The sequence below is a fragment of the Anopheles merus genome, unplaced genomic scaffold, assembly GCF_017562075.2.
Source record: "Anopheles merus strain MAF unplaced genomic scaffold, AmerM5.1 LNR4000011, whole genome shotgun sequence".
NCBI lineage: Eukaryota > Metazoa > Arthropoda > Insecta > Diptera > Culicidae > Anopheles > Anopheles merus.
The window spans coordinates 47203-68495 of record NW_024427591.1 but is presented as its reverse complement, the minus strand read 5'-3'; the positions used below and the strand labels follow the sequence as shown (position 1 = coordinate 68495).

The 21293-nt window shown below is 36.0% G+C and overlaps 1 protein-coding gene across 4 annotated transcripts; it reads left to right on the top strand.

Moving 5' to 3' along the window:
- Positions 1 to 422: 422 nt before the first annotated feature.
- Positions 423 to 20862, top strand: LOC121600907 (armadillo-like helical domain-containing protein 3). Of its 4 annotated transcripts, none has more exons than XM_041929677.1 (7): positions 424 to 1026; positions 1183 to 1438; positions 1506 to 1667; positions 5923 to 6135; positions 6202 to 6422; positions 18977 to 19209; positions 19287 to 20862. In XM_041929677.1, the coding sequence occupies exons 1-7, from the start codon at positions 690 to 692 to the stop codon at positions 19836 to 19838; spliced, it is 1974 nt and encodes a 657-aa protein (XP_041785611.1). In that variant the 5' UTR covers positions 424 to 689; the 3' UTR covers positions 19839 to 20862. The 4 variants fall into 4 exon arrangements, with proteins under 4 accessions (XP_041785613.1, XP_041785611.1, XP_041785610.1 ...); XM_041929678.1 differs by having other exon boundaries at positions 425 to 655; positions 1310 to 1438; XM_041929676.1 differs by having other exon boundaries at positions 424 to 1438.
- The last annotated feature ends 431 nt before the right edge of the window (positions 20863 to 21293 follow it).

Sequence of the window (21293 nt, the reverse complement as noted above, 5' to 3'; positions counted from 1 at the left end):
TGTTGAGATTTTATTTTGCAAAAATCCACAAAAATTTGAGAAGTGTAATATTCACGGATTTTTTTTAGTTTTTTCACAAGGAGTTTATTGTAGAAGGTCTCTTTCCTAAGGCTGATTTATATTTTTTTTTTGTTTTGACAGCTCGCACACTGTCACCTCTTCGGACATCGTATTTGTCAAAACCCAAGATGCTCACAAACCCAAGATTACTATAAACTCAAGATGTTTACAGAAGTAATCTTTTCGGCGGATAACACCGCAACAACAAAAACTCATGTATGAAAAATAAAGATTATTTAATGACCTTATGATTTCGAGCAGATGATACCACTCCCAACCCTCGCAATGTTTGACGGGATCGCTGTCAATTGCATCAATTGCGGGTTGTCTTGTTTGTTTGCTTTTGTCTGACAGTGCACCTCCATATCATTATATGGGGTTGTTCGAGTCGGATGTCGTGTTCGATTGGTGCCAGAGCGCAGCTTTATCGAAATACCTTCTGCAAATCGGATGTCTTCTAAGCAAAGTTTGAGTCTTAACATAACGCAGTATTTCTTGACCTGAAACTTAATCAACAAACTAACGACCATAAAGTGGAGGGTGAAGACAAAGAAATAGGCACATTAGCAGGATAATTCCTATCAACATAGCAGGGGTATAATTGAAGTACTGCTATACGGTACATTGTAATGGCTTCTCGGAAAAGGTCTGGATCTGGTACGAAACGGCCCAAGGAAAAAGTGGTCCATATTTACGAACAATTATGCCGCGGCGAAGATCTAAAACTGCTAAGCATACAGTTTTGGGAAGAATTTTTCTTACTGCAGCCAAACATGGACATGTTGGAATGTGAATTGCTTAAACTGAACCCTGAGCAATACTCTTCTGCGAAACAAAATATACTAAATTTGTTCACGGAATGTATTAACACCCTGTCATTCGGAAATTCCAAGCGTGTGCATAATGCGTTACAGACGATAGCTGTGTTCATACATTTTCTATTTCGCAAACAAACTGGCACAGCAGGTAATGCGAATGATTTTCACAATGGCGCTACTATGTCCTTAAATAACACACTAGTTTCATTTTTTACTATAAACGATATCGAAGATGATATGCGGGAATTGCTGAAACAGCTTTACAATATATTAACAAGCAATATTTTTACTGATCGCCCCAAAGTTCTATGTTTGAAGATTTTGTTAATAATTGCGACGGGAATCGATAATGTCAATGAAAACAATCTGATAGAATTCATAATCGGACAAAATTTATTTGAGGCATTTAAACACATCTTAAGCGATTCCAGTTTGAGAAACCTGCATGGACACGATGTTGTAACGCTGCTCACAATTTTAGTAAATTATAGAAAACACGAAGGTAGTAATCCATATGTCGTTGAACTTTCACTACTTGCGGATGAGTTGGCTCTGAATGGGTATGTTACTAAATACATTTTTTCAGTGATAGTTTATGAGATTCACCGTTCAATTTATTTTTTACAGCTACGGACAAGTTATATCATGTGTGCTAACTATGTTCTGCAAGCAACATCTTTTAAGTCTTACAGAGCTAACTACGTCCTCGTCATGGTTTTCATCATTGTCAAACATAGTTGGAAATATGTTTATATCGGACGAATTATGCTATCGAAGCCAGCAGATTCGGTAAGGAAATGACACAATTATAGTAAGTGTTAGCTAACTAGATGGTTTTAACTGAATTGCTTTTTAATTGGATATTCGCTAGCTGGGATGGATCCCAGTTGAAAATCACTGAAATGACAAATGTAAAACATCCGGCATCAAATGGTTAGCGGAATTTGGGGCAAGTGAGTCATCTTAAGAATTTCATGTTATTACTCACAAAAACTTGTTCATCAAATGCCGTTTTAAAATCTCATAGCCATTTTACTTCTATTTTCTCACTTATAAATGAGTTTCGCGTGATAAAAGTGCCAATAAAGCTCTTTTTGAAGCGTTTTAAAAAGGGTTGTAAAAGTCGTTGTTTTTTGGGCTATGGGGCAAGAGTGCCACCCGTATGGGGCAACACGACCTCCTGGTTAAAATAAAGGTATTTCTTAGATAATTGGTGATTTTTACGTGTATGGCACTAGTGCATGCATTCTTTCAAGTCTTGAGTCACCAATGAACCCTTTTTGACAACAAACTACCGCAATATGGTCTTCAACATTTTTTACATTTTTGACAGCTCGTGCCTAAGGTCAAATATGATGCACACTTGCCCCAAATAGAGGTGGCTCTTTTGTCCTTAAAGGTGTAACTTTTTTGTTTTTTTTTTACAATGTCATAAAGAAAGTTTTTTTATACTAATTACACAAAAAAATTTCACATTTTCTCAGCTTTGCGGTGGTATAAATATGTTCTCGGTTGATTGTTCGTAAGTGTTTGAGAGCTTATTTGGTATGGTTGAAAAACTATAATTTTCTGTTCAATTTTGATACTCAACATTATGCAGTTTTAAGCAATTGTAAAATTCGATCAATCTATGCAAAATTTGGCACAGTATACCTAGAAATGAGAACAAAACCATGTGTATACTCAATCAATATTTAAAGACAAAAATGCTTGTGGGCACTCTTACCACTATGATACTCTTGCCCCAAAATTCCACTCCGCACGGATGCGATTGGAATGCGCTTGGATGCGATTGGAAAAAGTAAATCATGGGAATAGTTCTTTTTTTATTGCTTTGATGGTTATATTTTCATTTCAGTTAACGAATATCGGTCCGCTGACTGAAAAGTAAAAACTTCCCAGCTAGCGAATACTTACTGTAATAGCCGGCATCCCAAAATAAATTGTCAAAAATTAACAGCCATTTTTAAACCCTTGTTGTAAAATCAACATCTCAACATCATCACAAATTAACAGTCGTTTTAAAACCCTTGTTGTATAAACTATTGGACATAGGCATCGCGAACACATTGGGCCTGATCGGGAACGAAAGTCGATAACGGAGTGGATAATTTAACCGATCTGTTAGCAAAATTCCAATGTTATACAATTGCGTTTTCTCAATCAGAATCTTCGCTAACCGATCGGTTTGGCAGTGGAGTGGCATGGTGTTTGCCGCCATAGCAACGTGGTTAAAAAGTCCAGCACTGGGATATGCAGTTGAAAACTTCATATAAAAAAACCATTTCCGTCGGATAGCCATATCTACTGCTCCACCCCAGTTGATATAACAGTGGAAAACTAAATAATATTAAAAACCATGTTTAACAGCTCGCAAAAATGGATTTTTTATCGCTGTTTGAGTTATTTGAGATGTTTTATCACTCGATTTAGCTAAAATATTATTTTTTACAAAATATAAATTCACCTTTTTTTTATAAACAATCAAATCACATAAATTTAGGTTTGTAATTGGTTTCTAGTGATTATACTTAAAGCTAAGAAATGAGAAACCAACATAAACAAATCCTTTCCTGCTAATCCTTCTCTTTTATCCAACCATATGTTATTGCTTTATGGCATGTAAGAATCGGTTCCGACACGTAAATGCAACGAGATTGAGAAGACCAGCGTCACTAGGTACAAGAAATTATAAGCAACTCATATCCGTTGGAGCGGCGAGTTCTGGTCGGAATCGTTTGCGTTGTCTTGCACCTATCGAAGGTGTTGTGCCTACTTGTACCTTCCTGTTGTGTTTGACACTTCTGCTTTTATTTCAAACACTTATAAACGAACAATAATAAATAAAAGACACAATTAATAATCTCAATGAACACTTTAAAATGATACAGTATCGGACAGAAAGATAGGACCCTGGTTTTTTCAACGCAGCATGCACCCGTTGGGCCAGGTTTATGTGTGGTTTGTGTGTGTGTGTGTGTGTGGTTTGTGTGTGTGTGTGTGTGTGTGTGTGTGTGTGTGTGTGTGGTGTGTGTGTGTGTGTGTGTGTGTGTGTGTGTGTGTGTGTGTGTGTGTGTGTGTGTGTGTGTGTGTGTGTGTGTGTGTGTGTGTGTGTGTGTGTGTGTGTGTGTGTGTGTGTGTGTGTGTGTGTGTTTGTTTCACAAGTATGTCGTTTCGGATAGATTTTTTAGTAGTATTTTTTGTGTTTTGGGTTAGGTTTTTGATGTAATAAGCAGGACCACCGCCCTCGCGATCAGTGTTTTTTCGATATATTAACAATTTTACGGTCTTCTTTCGCCGTGGTCTTCTGAGGACGTCCGGTTGACTTGCGCGTTTCGGTTGTCCAAGCTCGTTTTGGTTGTCTAAGCACGTTTCGGTTGTCCGAAGCGCGTCTGCCACAAAAGTGCGCGATCGTTCCATTATGAACTCGATCGTTTTGCGCTTAATGCCAGCAGCAGCCATTCGCTTTATCATATGGTGCTGATAATCGGTACAATGTTTACCTCGACCCATTGTTACTAACATTGCTTGCTTGGACCGTCAAGAACGCGCTGGTTAAAAAGTTGGACACGGCTGATCCCGTGCTCAGCCTGCGTTCTGCTTCTACACGTGATGAATTACATCGTTGTAGAGCAGCGAAAAAAGTGTATGGATAAAAACTATCTATGAGTAAGCGAGTGAGCGTTTACCCATTTAAATCGAGAACAGAATACTGCCGTGCTCATGAAACAAAACGCCCATTGAAAAGAACAACTGCGCGCCAGCTCAATGCACGCACAAATTTTCCTATGCACACACGAGCTTCAACGCAGAGATGCACGCAGGCCTTTCAATGGCCTGCACTGGAGAAACACCTGTGAGGGAATGCCGAGTTCTTTGCTATTGTGCGCGTGTCCATTTCGCATCGATGTCGCATGCACATGAATCAGCACACCTGCGTTTTCGTCCAAGGAACAAGCGCTGCTGTCGATGCAAATTTTAGCTTTTATCCAAGTGTGTACGCACGCTGTTTCACATGATAACAAACATTATCAATACTTTCAACGCAATATGACATCATAGCAAGCTACGTTTTTCAGACACAAACCCGCGCACTCGCACACACACACACACACACACACACACACACACACACACACACACACACACACACACACACACACACACACACACACACACACACACACACACACACACACACACACACACACACAACACAAGTAACGTGGTAAAACAAGTGCACGGTGCGATGAAAAAACAGGGTCCTATCTTATTGTCCGTTACTGTACATGACCTACTATAACATTCGGAAACATAATTTTTCAGCGATTCTAGAAGAAAGTAACGAAAAAGCCGCATCACAGTTGATTTTAAAGGACTTTTTCTAAATTCCCTTAAACTGGTGCAAAAGTCCTTTAAAATCAACTGTGATGCAGCTTTTTCGTTGTGTTTTTTTCTAGTATTGCTTATGGAAATGATGTTTCCTATCGTTTAGTTAGTCATGTAGCTATTTTAAACATAAATGATACCAATTTTTGATAAAATAATGTCAGAAAAAAATTGCTTTCGTTTTTCTTAAAAACCAAAGCTATGAATAAAAAATGAGCTCGACGGCATCGTTCATCGGTTGAAGAAAATTTAATTTACGAACACACCAAATCTTGGCGCTTTCAAAACACTTTATCACACACAAATCCACAATTAAAAGCGTATCGAGTACTAATCGAGCAGATTTGGGAAAACAATTTCGAGCAAATGTCATTTGGGTTGGGTACTCATCATTCGGGACAACCCGAACTCCCTGAAACCACGGGTCGGAGTCGCTTATGCTTTCTCGCACCTACTGAACGTTCGGGTCGTTGCACCCGCAGGTCGGATTTGATTCTGACTCCGACCTAGCGCACCCTCTGCACCTACGGGTCGGAATCGATTCCGACTGGCTCGCACCCGACTCCGGGTCGGGTCGTGACTTGAATCGTATGGCCCACCCTACTACGCGATACTTATAATATGTTATTAAATCCAAGCGCATTTCTTTTTTTAGGACTAACAACGCTCTGCTTTTGGCTCTGTATGAAGCAATACATTTAAACCGAAATTTCATAACCACACTAGCGCATACACAAGCAGATTCTACTCCTCCTTCACCGTGCAATACGTTGAATATAAATGATGGATCGCCTGACTTATCTGCGGCTGCCATTCTAGATGCCTCACATTATTCCACTAATTTGTTTGTGGCCCTATTTCAATACTGGTATGACATAAACTCCCGCCCTTGTTAACAGTATTTTTTATATCTTTCAATGAGTTTTCTTTATAGCTCAATCGTGATGCAGGATCACAAAAGTGAATTAAGTTCCATTAATTTGAAACTTTGTTTGTTGATTTTGACATGCATTGCTGAAGATCAATATGCGAACTCTATGATGCATGACACCAACCTTACGTTCAAAGTTTCATTGCATCGAGCTCATATGAGACATAGGAAATTGACATCAGAAAAGGTTTCTAAACCCCAACCGCTGGCAAACACATTATTAGGTGAGTAAAGTTGAATTCAAATTTACAGGCGGTCCCCGAGATACACGGTACCTCTTATACGCGGATTCGGAGATACGCGGTTTTCCAAATTTGACAGTTCTTTGAGCAAATTGTACTGATTTGATAGATCCATTGTGAAATACCAAATAATTTCCGTATTGATCGAATGTGAAATACCATTTCAAAAGGTTTAAAACTGTTCAAATCAGTAGAAACATATCAAATAATTAATTTGGTGGCTAAAACTACCCCCTACTTGCAAAATTGCACGAAAATTAGTGATATTTTGGTGATGGCTGGAAATCACGAGATTCGACTTACGCGGAAATTCGAGATACGCGGTATGTTGCGGCCGTTTCCGGTCCCCATTAACCGTGTATCTCGGGGACCGCCTGTAATCTTCATAACATATAATATATCATATTTATATTGGGATGCAGTTTATCCGGCTTAAGAGCTGTGTCTGTGCTTCATCGGATGCGATTTTATCGGAAGGGCCTGTTAAAAATTTATATTGTAATTGACAGATAACGTCAGATGTGCGATCGTCGTACGATGGAATTAAATTTTATAGATATCGTCGGACGCCGAATCCGATGTTACCTGTCAAATTAATGGTGTGGTTTATGTAGGCACAATCTCATACCATTTTTTCCCGGCTATACCCGGATATTCCTTACAAAATTTATAAGGAAAATGACATTTCTCTCTTAATTCTTTTCGTATTGTGCTTACAGGGTTCACCAGTCCAATAAACAACTGCTCACTTGTATATATCAATAGTCGTTTTCATTAGACACCGCTGTCTTTCTCTTGCTCCCACGTCAGATGGTGTAAACTATTCTGTCCAATTTAAGAACACAATTTTCACCTTCGATTCTTCTTTTTTCAATTTTCTGAGTTATTTTTTAACATTAAAACATGGATTGGATTTCACACTCATACATCAACAAATGATCGAATACTCTCCTGTCATTTCGTTTTCAATTTTCTATAGCACGGCTGTCAAATTATTCGGAATAAGTCCACCTGTATAATAAACCCACTTTGTTTTTTAGAGAAACATATAAAGCAGATCTGTCTTAAAAAATAAAAGTGATTAAAGTGACAACTCCTTGAGCATTAAATAATAATTTTACATTAAAAGAGATATTTTACAAAAATAAATCGATTCCGTTATTCCGAGCGTGCTATTACATTAGGGAAGCGGATTTTGCTGTCAGATGTGATCAACGACAAATTGTAATGGGTTAGGGTGATAGCTACGGTGGCCAAGTATTCTGATGAGTGTACATACGGTACAACTGATTAACGCGTACCATCGCGGTAGGTCAGTTTTTACTCACATGAGCCGAGGTGGAATAAAACTTCGTTCGTAGCAAACTTTTCGGACACTTGATCGTCCAGGCGATCATAGAAACCTTTAGGAGGTTTCCCTTACTGGAAACGTTGGCGTTTAGAAGCCTTACCTTGGGTAGGGGGACATAACTAAAGTCTTGAAATAAGTTGGAAGACGAAGTATTGGGAAGCGTAACGTCCTATCTTGGCAGTCCGAACGAATCTGACTTGCTACGGTCGGAATGGGTTTTATTTATACTCAATGGGTTTCGTACATTTTGGGTTTGGAATGTGTTTTTGTCCTAATTAAAGGTTATTGATGTGAGGTGCAATTCATACTTTGTATTGGAGTGAGGTGTCTGTCAATTAGTGCCTATGCTGCGTTTTTAGTGTTTTTACAAAGGTTCTCGAAAGTTTCAACTGTTCTAGCCAAGGCACGGGTGCGTTGGTCGATCTTTGCCTACGCAGTGCTTTTAGCGTTAAGTTGCTATGCGTTCTCTGTTTGTCAACTTTACTGCAGTAACGCGTGAATTGCTTATGTTGCGCGTTTCGGTTGTTTTCGATAAAAGTCTTTCAATTATTTTTTCTATGAACGGTGTGGTCTGGGTGTGTTGCTATGGTGTGGATTGATTTGCTGATGTGTTATAATGAACGTATCGCTATGGTGTGATTTGGCTTTCCGAAGTGTGTTACAATGTGTCTATATCTGATAGTGTGTATTATAATAAGTTCTGTATAGCAGATATGCTACAATATGAATTCAGGAATTATTCCTGTAATGTCAAGGACTGTGTACGAACGAGGTCAAGTAATGTAGAACGATTTTACAAGTAGCAAAAAGTTCGTTACAGCAGTTTGACATCGGAAAGCCTTATTCAATTTAAATTTTAATTATAGTTTAATGATGAATCGGGCTGGTAAACGCATGAAATTTGTTCATTATTTCATAAATTTTACTGGAAAAGTATGTATGCCTTTAATAAATATATTGGAAGGTTTGATGAATAAAAACAAAGTGGGTTTATTATACAGGTGGGCTTATCCCGAACAATTTGACAGCCGTGCTGTAGAAAAATGAAAACGAAATGACAGGAGGGGATTCGATCATTTGTTGATGTATGTGTCCAATTTAATCACTCCTACACAAACCGTTGCACAGAACAGATCATTCCTTTCAATAGTTTAAAAAAAATAATCCTTTTTCAACCAGAACCGATAAATACCCAATTTTGGAGTGGCGAAAAAAAAAAAAAACAGTTTAAAAATAAAGTGTCGTGTTGTTCCTATTTTCAAAGTATCCCTACAAAAAAAAAACAGATACATACTGAGGGGAAAAAAAAATCAAGCAAAGTGGTAGAGAGGGGAGAGGAAGATGGGGGTCATAGACCCGGGAGGAAATAAGACTTTCGGGTCTTATTTCAGCATCTTGGGGGAAACATCAAATAAAAACACCAAAAAAAGAAGAAAAATAAGAGGTGAGCGTATCAATTTAAATTTCAGTGAAACAGTGAAGAATGAAGAGGTTTTTATGGTGGTGGAGAGTAAAACTCCCGGCAAAAGTGTGGCATGCTACAACCCATTCCTGTTCGCAAAGGCAACTGAAATGGCGATTGGATGTAGGCCATTACAAACGTCCATACTTAGAGACGGCAAAATACTGATGCGTGTTAAAAATGAAACCGAAGCCAAAAAACTAAAAAAAATTAATTTAAAACACGGTGATTGTGCTATCGAAGTGGATGTTTACGAACATAAAACCTTAAATCAAAGCAAGGGAATAATCAGAAGTGATGCGTGCAGGTTCTTGAGTGAAGAAGAGCTTCTAGAAGGTCTTCAACCTCAAAATGTATCAGAGGTATACATAATGAAGAGAAAAGGCCAAGATGGGGTTCTCAGAAACACAAGAACCGCCATCATAACTTTCAAATCTACAGTGCTTCCCAGGAATATAGAAATAGGTTACTTCACCGAAAAAGTAGAGTTATTTATTCCAAACCCAATGCGGTGCATGAAATGCATGCTTTTTGGGCATACAAAAAATAATTGCAATAGAGAAAAAATTTGCGCCAAATGTGGAGAAAACTTTCATGAGAATTGCACAAACCCCCTAAAATGCACTCAATGCGGTGAAAACCACTCAGCTTTAGACAAAGATTGTCCAGTATGGAAAGACGAGGTGGAGATAAAAAGAATACAAACAGAAAAAAGAATAACAATAAGAGAAGCAAGAAAAATTCGAAGGGAAACAGTACCAGCCATTCCTAGAATATACATAAGAGAAAATTTTTCATCAATAGTGAGAGGCAATCAAACGCCTATAACGAACGAAAAACGAAAAATAGACGAAACAAGTGAAGACGATAGAAACACGCCTAAATCAATCGAAAACACACTAACAAAAAATAACAGAACAACAAATAATAAGTACCTAGATAATAACACAGAACCCAAAAATAATACGAATTTAACAATAAGTACCAAAGATTCAGAAAACCACACAGAAATCGAAAACACAGAAACTCAAACGAATCCAAACGCAACAAATGAAAATGCCACCAATATCACTTATTTAAGTGATGCTGAAATGTATCTCAATGAAATAGACATTCAAGGAACAATCGAAATAGACTACAATGAAACATCACAGTAAAAATTACAAAAAATTTACTATTTTTACAAACTATTTTTATAGCTAATTACACAAACAGTCTTAATAATACCTAACCTTTTCCCTATAAACAAATAAAACATGGAACAATTAAATATACTACAAACTAACATACAAAGCATTCGGAAAAATAGGGACGAACTAACACACATACTACATGAACAAAAATACCACATAGCTTGCTTACAGGAAACATGGCTGAAAAATGAAAATAAAATAACAATTAAAGGTTTTAACATAATAAGAACAGACAGGGAAGATGGATATGGAGGAAGCTGCATTCTAGTTAAAAAAGGAATTAAATACAAACCAATTAAATTAATAGACGAAAGCGATGAAATTCAAATAACAACAATACTGATACACTCTGGAAATTTCATTATAATATCAATATATATAGCTCCAAATACCACCAAACAGACAATAAAAGACACTTTAGCAAAAATAACATATAACACACAAACTTACACAAACATAATAATAGCTGGCGATTTTAATGCACATCATACATACTGGGGAGATGATAGAATCGATCAGAAAGGAAACACAATAATAGAAGAAATAGACAATTCAAACCTCATCATCCTCAAAAATAACACCTACACTCACGTCCCAACAGATCACAACAAGAGACAGACATCCATTGATTTAACAATCATATCCAAAAAAATCTATAACATAATCAACAAAACTATACTAGAAAAACACATAGGGGCAAGTAACCACAAAATAATAAAAATAACAATTAAAAAACACTCAACAGAACCGATACAACATACTATAATAAACATGAATAAGGTAATTACAAACATTAAACATATGAAAGGGAAAGATATAATAAACATAAAACATTTCACAAAGAAAGTATACAAAATCATTCAAAATAGTAAACAAAAAATCAATTTTACACTAAAATCATGGTGGAATGACGAAATAAAAAAGGCCCTGCAAGACAAAAACATAGCAAGACAAACCTTCAACAGTACAAAACTTATCGAACATGCCATAGAATTCCGCAAAAGAGCAGCAATCTTCAAACTTAAAATAAAACAAGCAAAAGAAAAACAAACTGAGAAGAACATGGAAAAAATAAACAAAGATACAAGCAGTAAAGAACTATGGAATCTATTAGGAAATATTAGCAACATCAACACCACTAATAAAGAATCAAATCTAATTCACAATGAAGAGAACTATGCTAAGGAATTTATGAATTTAAATTTCACTAACAATAAAAAATCCAAATTTAGAACATTTTTCAGCACAAATCTACCGATAGATACAGAACTTCTAAATTCAGATATATGGGCAAACATACTCAAACAAAAAAAAAAATACAACACCCGGCTTAGACAAAATTACATACCAAATGCTGAGAAACATAAACGACGAAACACTAACACAAATCATAACAGACGGAAACAAAATGTGGGAGAATGGCAAATTAAACAAAGAATTAAAACAAATAAGAATAATAGCAATTCCTAAACCAAAGAAAAATATAAATGATCCCAACAACTACAGACCTATAGCACTTATACCAACAATTACCAAAGTCCTAAATTCAGCAGTATTATTAAAATTAAATAAATATATTGAAACCAAAAATATACTCCCAGAAAAATCCTTTGGATTCAGAAACAAAAGAACCATAAACCAATGCATTAACTATTTCAACAACCAAATAAATCATAACCAAAGACTAAATAGAATAAGTGGAGCAATATTCATAGACTTGGAAAAAGCATACAATAATGTCTCAACAAAAATCCTTATAGAACAAATGATAAACTCAGATATCCCACCTCAAATCATAAAATGGACCTACTCCTTTCTTAGAAATAGAACCTTAATAATAGAGAGCAACAAAAAAACACACAAAATGCTAGTAACAGATGGACTACCACAAGGAGATGTTATGTCACCAACACTCTTTAATTTATTTACCAAAGATATACATAAAGCTATAAACCAAACAAATAACAAAAACACTATAATACAGTACGCGGACGATTTCGTCATTCTCAGCAGTGGAGCAAACGAAAGAGAGCTTCAAAATAACCTACAAAACGCTCTAAATGCTTTTGCCATAGAAACAGAACAATTAAAATTTAACATAAACTCAAACAAGACCAAATTTATGATTTTCGGAAAATCACATCACACTATACAACTCAACATACACAATAATAGCATAGAACACACAAACACATATAAATATCTAGGAACAGTAATAGACCCAAAACTCAATTTCCACAAACACATCGAACAACTACGTAACAAGGCTACAAACAGACTAAATTTCTTGAAAATTATAAGCACGCAAAAAAATAACCTAAACCCCAAAAACAGCCTAAAAATATACCGAGCAACAATTAGAAACACTATGGAAACGGGAGCTTCATGCACTCTCAATAGCAACAAAAACAAATACAAAACAATGAACACAACTATCAACCAGGCACTAAGGAAAGCTACAGGTTGCACCAAAACGACCCCCATAAATACTCTGCATGCCATTGCAGCAGAAATACCTTTCAACATCAGAAGTAGATTTATAGTACGTAAGGAAATAGCCAAAGATTTAGTCTACTCACCAATTATAAGACAACAACTACAAATACACCAAAGAACAAAATACAAAAAAAGAAAAAAACAATACATGAAACAACGTACGAAAAAGACAATAAAATTCTAAAACATTTATACATTGCAAAGAGCAACGATATAACCACACACATAAAAATAAATACAAAAATTAAAGACACGATAGAAACAAAAACAAAAACAAACACTCAAATTTTGAAACAAATCACCATTGAAAACATGAACAATTATGATAATAACAGACCCACTATCTACACTGATGGAAGCATTGCTGGAAATAGAGTAGGCATAGGGATATATATAAAAAACAAACCACAACAATACTACTATAGCTATAGATTAAAAAATTTCACCTCCATAACCACCGCAGAACTGATAGCAATCGAAAAGGCATTACTTTTAGCACAAGAAAATAATATAGACAACCCAATAATTTTCACAGACAGTTTAACATCATGTAACATTCTACAAAAAGCAATAACAGAAAACAAAATAGAGGAAATTTGTTACAATATTATAAAAACAGCAACAAGTATCAGAGCAGATATAGTATGGATTCCATCGCATGTAGGCATTGATGGAAATGATAGAGCAGATGAACTGGCAAAAAAAGGCACCCTAACAAATTGGTTCTATAAGAACAAAATCAGATACACAGACGCTACCCAATATTTCAAAAAACAAATGGAAAGAAAAAAAAAAGTGGTACACAGACCTGGGCAGGGATAAAGGGAAAAAGTTTATGCAATTCCAGAAAGTTTTCAAAACTGAACTATGGCACAAACAGGTTAACCTAAACGGAAACGAAATAAAAACAATTAACAAAATACTGGCAGGACATGATCTTTCCGAATACTGGCTTCATAAAATGAAAATAGTCGAAAATGGAACCTGTGAGAAATGTCAAGTCCCAGAAACAGGACGACACAAAATTTTTGAGTGTCAAAAATATAAAAGACATAAAGACATCTCTCTAGACACTTTACACGAAAAATGGATGGAAACAAGTGGAAATACCTGCAAAACAAATTTAGAGTTCATCAAAGAAAACAATATTACGTTATAGTACTTCATCACACACATTTTCAAATAAAAATAAAATTAAATAAAACTTTTTTACACATTCCCTATATATTTGCCTATATAACTCACAACAAAGAGACTGCACTCAACACTTCAGCAAAAAGGATAGCAATAGGACAAGTACTCACCATTTATTTATCTATCTATTATAATTATTACATCTATTGCATTTATTATATTTATTATATTTATTCTATTTATTCTTTCTATTCTATTTATTATATTTATTACATTGTCTGTATAACGAAACGTTATCTCATGTTTTTTTCCTATTTATTCAATTATTTAAAACTATTTATTCAATTATTTATCTGTACCTTATTTATTTATTTATTTATTTATTTATTTAATTATTTATTCATTGGTTTCTGGTATTACATATATATACATAAAACATCACCTAACTGAACACTCCAATTTCAAACATCACACCACAAAAATAACAAAAAAAAAAAAAAACCCGACTTCACACGCATCAGGGCCTCCTAAGGTTGGGTACTCCGTTTGTTCTGGCAAACACGAGAAATCCAAAGACATCCTTTTCTATCACTAGAGGATAGAAACAAGATGCCAAAAGGACCAACTGAAAGGGCCTTGTAACAAAACCAGCACACTCACAGAAAACCCTTTTCAAACTTCACAAAACAAGCCACCTCAAAAAAAACCCTAACACAAGAACAAGAACCTGTACAAAAAAAAAATAATAATAATAATAATAAATAAAAAAAAAAAACCTCATCCTCTCTCAAGAAAAAAAAAAAAATATAAATACATATACATACAAACACCACAAAGAAAAAAAAAATTGAAACCCACTAAACCACAAGCAAACTTAAAGAATGGAACAACACTATCTTTTGAATACAAACTGAAAAGAACACACAAACTATCAAAAAGAAAAAAAAACGATAGGTGATTTCACGAAAACCAACACACTGTGCATCAATCAGAAAGATCTCAACCACAACATATAAACATCAAAGAAACAGCAATATAAACATCAAAGGAGAATGGATGATTTCCCCTCCAAAAACTGGTAGTTAAACCTCTGATTATACCTTCAAAAAACGGATCGTATAGGAGGCCTCAACCTACCAACTCTATTAAGAAGAAGAAGAAGATGTATGTGTGTGAAATCCTATGGCTGTTTAGGTTGATGTGTCGTAGTGTGGGTGAAAAACTACGTATCACAATCGAATCCACCCCTGTCATACATTCATTCAATATGGCCTTCCCGCGAAACCTGTAAGCCCACCTAGTACCTATACCCACTTTGCTAATAAACACCGTTTTACACCGTTTTACAGAAATAACAAATTTAATGTTCATCGCTCGATGCTATCCATTTAACTGCCAAACCTATGGGTAAAAAACTGCTTACGCTCAAAACCTTCTGCAAAGCAAATTCGAGAAATCTGCGAGCTCGTATGACGCCTCATACTCGCGACAACTTCATAGCGCCATTGATGTCGCATGAAAGCAGGTTTGAGGGAAAGCAGTTTTTTTCGCTCATAGGTTTAGCAGTTATATGGCCTCAGCACCATTTTTTGATCGAAAAAATCGATAAGCGTTCACGCTTATCTGACATTATAATTATTTCTTTCATACCGCTACAAAAAGTCCATTCCCATAGAGTTCAGTATTTAGTGTCAACAAACCTTTTTTATTTTAACCTTTTTTTTTTCCTCCAAAACAACGAAAACGAACCATTACCATTACCAATTGATTGTAACATAACGTTATTTTTTGACTGCAGCCTTGCCATTTCTTCCTATAAAACGCAGAACCATCGAATTTTTTTGTAGCATATCTCTAGATTTTTCTCGTGAGCATTATGGTATACCAGTTCTCAAAAAACCTGTAAAATGAACACCTTAAAGGTGAAATGAATGTCAAATGATACCAACATGATACATGATGTATCGATTAATTTTCGAGTGATCATTACGAAAAATAGCGGTAAATAAAATATATTTCATGAATGTAATGCAAACATTACCAAATTCCAACAATGGGGCCCTTTCCGTTTTAAGTTCGTAGGCTGAAATTTCAGCCTATCAGCTGTTTGCATTGTATTGCAGTTTTCGAGCAGCTATCTAAGTGGGTGTAATATACAGGTGGGATTATCCCAAGGTGTATGAATTTATAAGGCAAATTTTAAACGCTTCTGCTTCTGAATGAAAATTTTAAGAGTTTTTTGAGTATTCGTAAAGCCTCCAGAAAGCTTCTTTGAATAGAAGTTTTCACCCATCCTGTCAAAAGTGATATTCAAATTTGTTTATAAAAAACATGCTACCTGGACTACATACACTTTGATTCTGGATTCCATCACCAGATCTCTTCAATGCACCTTGGGATAAATGTGAACACCACCTTGTTTTGTCATTTTTCGAGCAGGTACTCGAATCTAATTCTAGCTTTCAGGCTAGAATAATCTAGACTTAAAATTGTAGGCTGTTTTTTTGTGTGGTTTTGTATGGAGTGTTTACATGATTTCAGCCTTCAACTGTTAAACTCCATACAAAAAACTGACTAGAATCGTAAAGGGCCCCAGTATCAGATTATATGCTGATGCTTTGGAGTCACGTTGGTCAACACGGGGCCTGGATGTCCAATGCAGTTCAGCGTGTGCAACATTCTTGTACTATTTTATTTCATTTCATTTCATTTATTAATTCAATATCCGCCATCAAGGCTAAATAAAGCAGACTTAAAACTAAATAAACCCTAACAAATAAACAAAATAATTCATGAAAAACTAAGCCTAACGAAACTAGTCTTGACCTAGCAAAAAAGTTAAACGAAAAAAACATAGGTAGAGCGTAGAGACTATCATAAACTTAATGAAAACTTAGAAGAATAATTAAAGAGAATTAGAAGAAAAAATACGGTTACGGGAAGAGTTGAGAGAGGAGTCGAAATCAAAGAGATGGTAAAAGTGGTTAAACAATCTGAAACAGGATAGAATAGGATCATTGAAAGTATAAAGAGTATGACGTGTTTCAATTGACAGAGGATCACGAGGACGAAGGGAACGAGAGGGAACATACAACGAGATGGACGAGAGTAAATCAGGAGCATCAGTATCAGAAAGTAATAAGCCACCAATAAAACATGCCTGAGACACTTGGCGGCGGAAGCTTAAAGGGTGAAGATTGAATAACTGCAATCGCGTTTCATAGGGAGGTAGTGAGGCAGCACCGAACAAACGACGAAAAGCAATCCTGGTAAAGAGGCGCTGAATGCTTTCAATTCTCGAACAGCCATCAATAGTAGGAGGATTCTAGATGATACTAGCGTATTCAAGCAGAGGCCTTACCACAGCACAATAAAGGTTTCTTAGGAAGCTTTGATCTCAAAAAATATAGGAAAAACGTAAAATAAACCCAAGGGTTCGATTAGCTTTTAGTAGAACCTCGTCAAGCTGCAGTTTAAAGTTAAGACGACTTTCAAGTATAATACCAAGGTCACGGATGGACATAACACGAGAGAGGGACGAGTTAGATAAAGTATAGTTGAAAAAAAGGAGAAAGAGAGAGTGAGAGAAAGAAATAACAGAACATTTTTCAAGGCACAGGCGAAGTAAATTGGATGAACACCAATGAACAAAAGCTTTAAGGTAATGCTCAAACAATCAGAAGAAGAAGACACAGGTAAAAAGATTTTGATATCACCCGCATAAAGGAGATGACCATCAGGAGGCAAAACATTACAAACATTGATGAACAAAGAAAACAGAAGAGGACTTAGCACACAACCCTGAGGGACACCTGACGTACAAAAAATCTCCTCAGATAAGTACGACCCAGTTTTAACCCTGCAAGATCGATTACTTAATTATGAGGACAGCCAGCTAATAATGCCATCACCAAAACCAAGTTTAGATAATTAAGCTAATAATAAAGAGTGAGGTAAGCTATCAAATGCAGCATGAAAGTCAGTGTATATTGCATCAAGTTGGGTACCAGCCTCAAAAGATCTAAAAATATTGGAAACAAAAGACATGAGATTAGTTGAAGTAGACCTACCAGGCATAAACCCATGCTGTTTAGGGCTAATAGCTGAACTACAACTTTGCAATATGGTTGGAAAGATACATAGCTCAAAAGTTTTGGCTGTGGCACATGTTTGGGTTATCCCACGATAATTAGAGACAATTCTACGGCATCCCTTTTTGTGTACCGGAAAAAGCCAACAGGATTTCCAAAGAGCAGGAAAGACCCCGAGAGAAAGTGAAAGGTTGAAAATTTTAGCAAGGTGTGGAGCAAGCACGTCCTTACAGTTTATTAAAACTGAGGCAGGAATGCCATCTGGACCAGGAGTAAAAGAACGTTTCAACCCAAATAACACCTGAACAACTGTTTCAGAACTAACCGAAATATCAGAGAGATTAATTAAGTTCTCTGGCGTGTAGACTAGCCCACCCTCGATAAGGTTAGGGTCACTAACCGGTGGCTCAAACATTTGGGAAAAATGAGCAGAGAAGAGTTCACAAATCTCAACAAAAGTAGAGGCAGATAGAGAATCAGGTACCATTTCATTAGGCAACGTATTGCTCCCTCTTCGTACTATGTACTATTGTTGGAAAATTGTTGTAAGATTTCCAACGGACTGGACTGTCAGCTGAGTTGATGTTTTGTGTGTATGCAAGCATATAAAAAGCGAGAAAAACCGCGGAAACGGTTTAATTGCGGCCAAAAATACCTACGAACGAAGATACTAAGAATATAAAGGAACTAATTTTTTGGCACACCTTATGTGCCAGCCTAAAGAATTTACTTTGTCTTCTATTTTAGTTACAGCGCCATTTTCTAACAACTATTTTAAAGTAATTAAAAAAATGCTTTTATATTTTCAGATCTTTTAGTGGAGTTCATCGTTTCACATTTGCTGAAAAAGTTTCCTATAGAGCTTTATCTTTTATGCGTTGGAATAATACATCGCGTAATTATCTACCAAAAACGATGCCGAGTACGAATAGCATATCACTGGAAGGATTTATGGACGGCAATAATAAGTTTATTAAAATTTCTCATCTATCACGAACAAAACCTCATGAAGAGATGTAACATATTTGATTTAGCATTACAGGTAAAAAATAACTACATAAATAATGTTAAACTGAAACTAAATTATGTTTTAATGCTACTAAACTACTACATTTTCAGGTGATTAATATTTTTAATCTTTTTATAACTTATGGGGACACGTTTCTTGCAACAACCAACAGCTATGATGAGCTTTATTACGAATTAAACCGCGAGGAAAAAGTGTTCTGTGAATTACATGCCATGGTTCTACGATATGCTTCCATGCAAGACTGCGAATACAAAGAAGATTCAATTCGTTTGTTAAATGCACTTTCCAACATACTTGCAATAATCAAACATTTTCAGATGAAAATCAAAGAATGGCTTGCCAGTCAAAGCTTATCAACACCTACTGAGCAGCAGATACTAGAGCAAATTCAAAAAAACTATGATCTGACACTGAAACTACAAGATAGTCTTGACCAATACGAAAGGTACAGCGAACGACCAAAGCATGTGCTGTTCTTTGCCAATCTAGTGAAGGAAGTCATGGCGGATACTAGAAAAACAGTTTACTATTTAGTAAAAGAAAGTAGCAAAGGAACTGTTGTAGAATGTTTGCCTGGCGCTGTGACTGTACCAAGTACTGCAGGGGATACAGAAGTTGGAATGATGCATACCTCCAGTTGAAAATTATATGCGACTGATTTACAATGCTTAGTGTTAAATAGTTCCAAACATTTTACCTTACTTTATAGAAGTATGTACGTAAAACATCTCGTTTTTCTATTGATGGCAATTAATAGGGAGGTAGGCAGAATATTGCGGTACAGCCATGGACTTTTGGGTCATGATCAAGGACTCGCTTTGCGAGCATCCACACGACGCCCACGGGCTTGCCCATGCCCGAATGCAGAGCCGATAGCATACGATTATATCTTCACCATTAACGTAAGAGTGATAGGCTTATACAGTAGGTGACCGCTAACTGAGAGTTAGACAAGCTACAGTTAACGAACAACATTCGCTAACTGGAGGAACGTTTATATGGATTGATGTTTTTCATTGGCGTTAAATCGAATAAACATCTCATACTTTTTTTCATTTTAATTGATATAAGTATATCAATTCGTGTGATGGCATAAATTAGTAGCAAACGTAGGCAAAAGACCCTAAATTTGTGTGAAAAATGCACATTTGCGAATTTCTCTTCGTGAGATTCCGGATGTTTCATGTTTTGACGTTTTTTGTTTTTTTTACTGATAATCACTCTAGTTTAAGGAATATGTATTTAGAAGGTTGATTTTTATCGCTTTTGCTTTTGCATTCATCACCCCTTACCAGCCCTCCCAGGTTTTTATACCGGAGCCCACGGAACATTTAAGTCAAGTCGAAACATGTCATTTTGCTTTGAACAACTTCACCTTGTCATTTTAAAACACCTTGCTCCAGTTAGCGAACCTCCAATTAAAAAGCCCTCCAGTTAAAAAACATCCCGTTAGCGGTCTCCTACTGTACAACGAACGCACCCGGAAGGTATGCATGCATCATTCATCAAGATCTAAAGGCAAGGGCAAGGTAAAAGAGACACATACAAGTTTCCTCACGGCTACACATGTCCTCTAGACCAGCGGTAGGCAAACTTTTGAGGTAAGGGCCAACTTAAGTAAATGATCGAGTGCAGCGGGCCAGGTGAATGCGATTTATTTAGTAATTATAAAAATGCATTATGGAAAAGTAATGGCATGTCAAATTAATTGATAACTGATTCCTTATGAAAAAGCACTTTGATAATCGTTGTGTACTCGTAAACAGCAACAGTGTGGAATCGTCATTCTCGTTAAAACAACAGGGGTTTTTAAATATTTGTTTTTGCTTTCAAATACGATCGAAAATATCCATAAAATATTTTAATATTTTAATATTTTTGGTTTCCCTAACTAATTTGTGTCAAATTAAGAAAAACGAATAAAACAAAATAAAAAAAATTATCGCGTGAAAATGTATGGAGCTGTTCGACTATATTTAAAATTTTGTATTGCATGTTTTACGTTGGCGAAAGTCTAATGCTCTCCCATCAAATGCAAGTCGCATGCAAAACTTTGAATAAATTAATTGTAACCAGGCTTTAGTATATCTCATCAA

What these genes read in the sequence shown, in the direction of transcription:
- LOC121600907 (XM_041929676.1), top strand. Translation starts at nt 690, where the DNA reads ATGGCTTCTCGGAAAAGGTCTGGATCTGGTACGAAACGGCCCAAGGAA. An exon ending in GTGGCCCTATTTCAATACTG is followed by an intron (nt 6,136 to 6,201) that starts GTATGACATAAA and finishes TTTTCTTTATAG; the next exon opens with CTCAATCGTGATGCAGGATC. An exon ending in GCTGGCAAACACATTATTAG is followed by an intron (nt 6,423 to 18,976) that starts GTGAGTAAAGTT and finishes TTATATTTTCAG; the next exon opens with ATCTTTTAGTGGAGTTCATC.